Source organism: Mesitornis unicolor, unplaced genomic scaffold, assembly GCF_000695765.1.
Source record: "Mesitornis unicolor isolate BGI_N332 unplaced genomic scaffold, ASM69576v1 scaffold49870, whole genome shotgun sequence".
Classification (NCBI taxonomy): domain Eukaryota; kingdom Metazoa; phylum Chordata; class Aves; order Mesitornithiformes; family Mesitornithidae; genus Mesitornis; species Mesitornis unicolor.
Window position 1 is genome coordinate 6,147 of NW_010161273.1, and position 7,289 is coordinate 13,435.

Sequence of the window (7,289 nt, forward strand, 5' to 3'; positions counted from 1 at the left end):
TTACTAAATCCTTGGAACTCTCCACAGGCCAAAGAGAAAGTACCCCCAGCAAACATTTTTTGTGTTTAAGCTAGACTAAATGAGACTAAGACAGTATTTTCCTTCACCTGCTCTCATCTTTATTGTTTTCTCTGTGACATTCAGAGTGCAAACCCAGTTAAGCAAGAACTCTTAGGGACCTTTTTTTTTGTGTGCCAAGCTCAACGGTGGCACTTTAAAACCAAAAGTGTATTGGTAACAGTTGTCTATAATTAAATGGGATACCAATCTCTTTAGTTAATTTCCAACCTCAAAGCATAGCTGTAGTGCTGGTGCTAATGCTAAAGCAGAACTGGTCTTTATTTGAAAATATCAACCAGACCTTATTGCAACTGAGAGCCCTCAATGGCATGTTTCCATGTTTGGTTAAGAAGAGAAGAGTGAAGAAAAGGAGGAGGTAATAATGCGATGTGTCTGATGAACACTTGTACAATGGTGGGGAGGAGGGAGACAGTATATGCAGCACTGACTCTTGATCTGGTTCATACCGGCTTTCAGAATTCTCCACATGTTAACAGAAGATTATGCTATCCGTTTCAAAAAGCAACAGTAAGAAAAGCTTCTTAACTTGACACAGTAGGGACTACTGTCTCAACAGCTGGATAATAGACAAATGCCTCTATGTAGCCCTTTAGCAACTTTTATCAAAGGAAGTAATGGGTGCTCGTTGGTTTTGGAAATGTTGCTTTCATCTCAATGGCATTTATGATGTCCAGCTTAAAATGAGAGAAAATGATTCTACTTTGAGCACTTCTGTTGCTCTGTTTATACTTGACCATCCTTAAATTTGTTCATTGTTGTTTTATTCATTATTGCTCAGGACATGTGAATAACATGTCATGCCCACACCTGCTGCACTCCTTTAACACCTTTTTCCCTATTGGTTCCTAATTTCTTTTGGAGGTTGATTTGAAAATGAATATGGAATATGGACTGCAGTTTTACAAAGACAAAAAATAAAAGCATATCTGAAATATTTTTGTTAATGCTGAAAGTTACTGTGGGACGGATGAATGAGAAGTATCTAGTGGGGTTATTTTCTTCAGTGAGACCAACCTAAACTTCCACATAATCTGGGCACTCTCAAGATAATGGAAAATCAGTGGTGTGTTAAAGAGAGATATTGAGATCTTAGGGACATAGGCATTTTGTGAAGGAAAAGCAAAATGTATAAAATGGAAAAGGCTGACGATCATAGAGAATAATTCCCACTGCTAATAATCACAACTCTGTGCGAAAAACAAGAGAGGTGTCAGCCATCTTCTTCTTATAATCTTCATCAAATTTCTTACTTTGTGCCACAGTGAAATAATTCTTCCAGTCTCCGACAACACCTAAGAAACAGCAAGGAAAAAAAAAGAAAAGGCATTACTTTACCAGTATTTCCTGAAGCCCATTAGCCATGGCTCGCTAGATACTTGCACTTCAAGGCTTGTTTCAAAACAGAATTACAGCTGGGAAGACAGAGTTGATGCCCCTAACAAATATCAGTACCTTTTCTCATGAATGGAGAAACGGAGTGATCCATTATTCCCTGAAACTCCTTAGTGTAGTTTGTCATGGGATTTTCCTTCATTGTCTCAAATGAGGTGTTATGAAGTATCTTGTTTAGGAGCTCCTGATTCACGTCCTTCTCTAGGAACTTCATAATCTTCTGAATTTCTTGCTTTGGATTCTGCAGAGAGAATACCATGGGGTAAGATACAGAGCTGGGAAAAGTGAAGAAATCAGTGTTGAAGTTAAAATTGTTGTCAAGGTGAGATGATCAGGTTATCTGAAGATTTACTGCTACAGCTGGCATTATAATAGAAAACTGTTGATCGTAGCTAGTATCTATTTGACTTCCAGATTTCAGAGCTCTATAAATATACATTCCACCTTTTACCTCCTTCATATCTTCATAGAAGAGGTAGAGAATACGGTGCTTATCTTTTGCCTTCCACCATCCTTTTACATGGTCATACCAGGAACCCCAGAGCACTGAAAAAGGAGTAACATCATCAGCAGCTATAAATGCCCAAATTCTCTTTAGGTGTCTATGACACTTGCGTTTCTCTCATAACCAGTATCTGGGCATTTCCCAGCTGGTTTTGAATCATGCGGCTGTGACTGCTGTACTCTGTGCTTATTATTTGTGCTATTAATCCCTCAGGGGTATGGGTGCTCAGAGCAGGATTCATGCACAACTTTAGAGGCCTACAAAGGCAGATACTTTCCTTACTCCTGAATGAAAAATCCAGGCTGCCTTTATGGTGGATGGAGAGAAACAGACATTTCCAGAGTGATCCATCTGTTCATCTAGACAAGATTGGTTTTAACTAGCCCAGCTTTGAGCAGGGAGTTGGACCAGATGGACACCAAAGGTCCCTTCCAAATTGCATTATTCTGTGATTCTAACTGGTTTAAATCTTTTATTATACTATCAAAAGTGCCTTTTTCTTTCCAGCACCTATCAAGGTGATAGCTTGAACAGAGGTAACTATGTTCTAGATGTCTGTACTGGGACAGATGGCTTCCAAGCTGAGCTCGTCAAACACAAGACACAAGGTTTCCTTTAGACATGAGACTCTTATGCTGGTCCAGACAGTAGTGTTTCTAGGCCTACATGGTAGCCAAAATATTAAGGACCTATGGAAGTCTTACTGACCAAAATTACAGAGTGCCATTAACCTGAGTTTTCTTTCTTGGATATGAGCACCTTTTTAAGAAAGGGGAGAATCAGCTTCTGGGGTTGCCTGTCTTTAGCTAGATAACTGGTTTTGTTCAGATGCCTGATTTTTATGCAGATAAATTTAGGTAAAAAGACTCTCTTAACTCAAATTCACACTGCATTTTTCTACACAAAATTAAACCATGTATTCTTGTATATCAGGCTGGAGTAAAACAAATTAAACCACTGCACTGTTCTTTCCCAGCTGCCTTCCAAGAAGGTTTCTTTTAATCTCAGGGACAAGAGATTAATCCTGAAAACTGTCACAATTTCTTCCTGAACTATAATAGAATAAAGAGTAGCTTTTTTTTTAATGGGAATGTAAAGATAGAATTAATCCTTTAGGTAGTAATAAAAACCTATGAATGAAGATAAATTACTACTGAAACACCTTTAGTAGATACCTTCCATATAATGTCAGCACTGGATTTCAAACCATAGGTGAAATAAATACATCAGTGACGTAATGCATTTTTTAAATTAACAAAAACTCTTATACAACTCATTGCAGTTCATCACCTTTTCCAGCCATGAATTTCTCCATGAACTCCTCCCAGGTCCCTGGCTCAGGCAGTCCCTTATTCATTCTGTGGAAATGGTAGTATGACACCAGGTTGTCTTTTGCATTTCTTGCCACATAGATTATCTGTATTGATATGAAAAGAAAGAGAGAGAAGTATTAACTTACACATGCTTATGTAGATACTGACCATCTTCTAGAGTTTTTTCTTGGAGTCTGATGACAGAGGCTTAGGAGATTTTGCTTCGAAGCTGCCAATTTCTGAAATCCAGTGCAGGTAACTTAGTAATGACTTCTCTAGTTTCACACTGGCTTTGCACATTAAAGGGAAAATACGTGGGAAGATCTTTAGGTTTCACAAAGATTCTGGAAATTATATTCGGTACTGGTTTTTGTCACTGTCTTTGCAAGTAAAGTAGAATTGAGTCCTACCTCTTCAGCCTTACCTTACAGTTTTGTTCCCAGAAGGAGGGAGGCACCAGCTGCACGGGGAGATGAGTTTTTATTGTTCGTGGAGAAGGCATAGCTTCAGCTAATTCCAGGCCTGTGGGATGTTTTGTTATGAGATTTGACATGTTCTCTAAAATGGACTAGCATTCTTTGCTATTGTCGTACATGTGATTTTGACTGTGTCTTTTCAGCAGTTCACCTTGCAACTCTCATTCATCTCCAAAGCAATTACATAGCAGTGTAACATAGACAACATTGCATAAGCATCTTCAGTGTTTCTAGAGAAATTTTAACCTATGTATTCAGGGAGGAAAAGGAGAACACTGATTCATGTCTTCTTGTTTTCTTGGGCCCATGGCTAACCCCTGCATTCCAAGGGGTAATAAGAAATACTAATTTATATTTACCCAACCAAAGTTTCACAATATTTAGTGGTCTCCTTTCACTTTGCAGGTAAGAAATTTTTATTTCTTTCTAGGGTATGAGAATAATAGACTGGCTGACTAGACTTTCTGGGTAACATGTAAAGAGAAACTAGGAGAACAATGGACAGTGGATTTTGGGTAGCTATGGTTATATGGGAATATCTGGTGATATATGGAGATGATGATAGAAATGACGAAACAGACAGATGATAGAAACATCTATCACGACCTCTATAATTTTTTTTCCTATCATCTTTTATCATCTTCTGTCATACTCTCAGATTTTTTTCTCTCTCTGTGTCAACACAGTCTATCTTAAAAGAGAAAAAGTAGCACTTCTACTGCAGTTAGTCAAGCTTTTTAGCTTCAAATATAAAGAGAGTCTGACTTAAATATTTGTGTGGAAAGGGAGCCCTTACTGGGGGAGGACTTTTGTAGGAAACTGTCTTTTCGAAACAGTCAGGCCTGCTGGTTGCCTGAATGCTCCATAGCTTGTTTAGATGACTAGACCCTAAAATTTAACAGCGCTTACTCAAAACAGTAGCAAAACCACTGAAAACATCCAGCTCCTGGGAATATACCATACATAGGTTTCTCTTCCATACAGCCCCTAATCAGAGAATGGGATTCAATTGCCCCGAAGTTGCCATTTTACACGTCTGCTGCTGTTTAAGGTACTGTGGAGGATCACCCACAGCTTTCAGATGCCACTCCAAAACAGCATGGTCTTCAGTAGTGCCTGAGTCACATCTACCAGCCTTGCATTGGCTTGAGTGGCACTAGATGTTTATGTTAAAGCAGTTCCTTATCCCTAATACCCAACATGGTGCATAGTTCAGTGACAAAGCCGAGGAAACCTGTGATATCAGCACTGGGGCTTGTTTTGTTTCATTTTGTCTAAAATACAAACCTAGTTTCATAATATTCACCTGAGTAACGCAGAGCTGCAGGCTCTGGCAGAAACCACTCAAGGAATGGATGGCGTCTGTAAGTAGTGGTGCGTCTACACTTCTCAACATCTCCATTTTGTTGAATCATATCCACTATCTCCTGCGTCCATGTGGTACCTGAAAAGGCCAGTGGTTAGAGGTTTCCCTCAGGGATAGCCAAGAGTCTCCCCTGCTAGGGAAGTGAAAGCCAGAAGGATGGACTCCGTATTAAATGAGGAAGGACAGCACAGAAGATGAAGGGAAAAGACAAGGTAATGGAGGAAAAATGCATAATTAGGAATACAAAGGTAGTTCCCAAAGCACAGTTTCAGGGATTCCATTTTAGACAGGCTGCTTCTTGCCAACAGAAGTAGCTGCCACCCCTATGCCAGTCATGAAAAAAAGCTCTGGAGTAAACTCACTATTATTTGGAGATTGTATTATTCACAGAAAGGAATGAAATTCCCTCCTTACAATTTTCATACCTCACAAAAATTCAGCTATTTCAACATTTGTTTTCATCCTGAATTTGAATGAAAAAATGGAATACCTGAACTTTGAGTGAGTAAAAATTTCTTACAGTTTGAAAATATAAAAAAGTTGCAGTATTTTCAACATTCCCTTTTGAAATTCTTTAATGAAGGTCAGTACAACACATCTGCCTGAGCTACTCCAACATCTTGTAAGAGTTCCAGTACTGTGTCTCTCATGTCCCTTTTTTCCCTTACAGCCATGATCACTGGGTTAACCGCATCTCCTCTGAGGTACTGTGGCTGATCAGCTAGAGAACAGACTAAGGGATAATTTGGAAAGCAATGTGGGCAGGAAACTCAGCCCTTCTTAAGATGCTTGAATTGTGCATCTCTGGCAGATACAACATAACATCAAATGGACTCCTAATTTTATTTCTTTTCAGTTCAATGGCTGAGAGGTTTTAATCCAGACTGGATAAAATTATCTGGTTTTGCTTTCAGTATACCGGAAATAAATTAAAAGCTTTTAGGTTTTACAAAAATAATGGAGATGGTTTTTGTAATATTTTTTTTCCCTACTGAAAAGAATACTTAAAAATTCTTGCTAATTCAAGTCTTTTTTTTTATGATCACCAAGTGTTACCAGATCTGTGCCTGAATCCCCTAAACTGCACATATTTTATTCATCCAGGATTAATATTGATGCTTGTTATTCACTGTTTTCCTGTATAGTAAGTATAGAGGGTCTGATCAAGAGAAGAAGTAGTAATCAGCTAAGTGGCCAATCATGAAATAAAATACCAGATAGCTAATATTAATGGTGGGTATTTTATTCTATTGGCTGAAATTATTAAGGGAATTTGGTTATTTCCTTAAAATTATTAACCCATTTCCAGGAATCAGTACTGGTTTACACACCAAGTCTCTAAATACAATCCATAGTTGTTCAGTCAGTTTCTATTATTTCTTAATAACTAGTCTTTGTTAAGTCATTATCTATTGTTGGAAAACTGCTATTGTTTCCATTAATTTATATGTATATTTTCTAAATCAAAGGAAACATTGTAGTATAGGTAATTAGACTCTGACCTTTTGAACTTTAAGAAGAAATAGTTGTTACTTCTGTCAAAGAAGTCAGAAGTTACAAGTCACAGCTGACAGAGCTTCATGTCTTTAAAATATGACTGGTTTGGGATTAAACAAATATCAGTCACAATAGAAACACATAATTTTCAATTCCAACAATAAGCATTATCCCAAACTTTTCAGTTTCCTACCCACACCAACCTGCTTTTGCATAGGTTGCAATGAGCAGATCATCAGGTCTGGCTTTGAACTTCCACACTTGGTCCCAAATGCTGCCTGTTGTTTCTGTGAGGGGAATACCTTCCAACTCACATAACTCAGGTCTGAGCACTGCCTCTTTCAGACTCAGATTTTCCATTTCATCCAGGGACACTGAACACTGCATGAAGAAAGTTAGACTTGAGATTAACATGATTGCTCTGAAAAAAAAAATCTAAATTTACTTATCCAATCTTGAGGTCTCTTTTATTGACTGAAATCCATGTCCTCTGATTTCTTTGGCTATTAGTTGGCCTATCTGGATTCATATATAGGCTCCTTAAAGCTGAATCTAATTTTCAGAAATGCTTGGTATATTGCTGTTGGTGGTTCTCAGCATCTCTAAAAAATCACTCTGTTTACTCAGATACAGAAATAGAAAAAAAGCCATTATTCCCA

General features: G+C 38.1%; 1 protein-coding gene across 1 annotated transcript; it reads right to left on the reverse strand.

Annotated features, from left to right (window-relative positions):
- Positions 1-1,260: 1,260 nt before the first annotated feature.
- Positions 1,261-6,998, reverse strand: LOC104546842 (sulfotransferase 1C1-like). Its single transcript, XM_010192341.1, has 7 exons — positions 6,834-6,998; positions 5,074-5,211; positions 3,716-3,813; positions 3,269-3,395; positions 1,925-2,019; positions 1,534-1,714; positions 1,261-1,373 (listed from the first exon to the last, which is right to left on the reverse strand). The coding sequence occupies exons 1-7, from the start codon at positions 6,988-6,990 to the stop codon at positions 1,261-1,263; spliced, it is 909 nt and encodes a 302-aa protein (XP_010190643.1). The 5' UTR covers positions 6,991-6,998.
- Between the last annotated feature and the right edge of the window lie 291 nt (positions 6,999-7,289).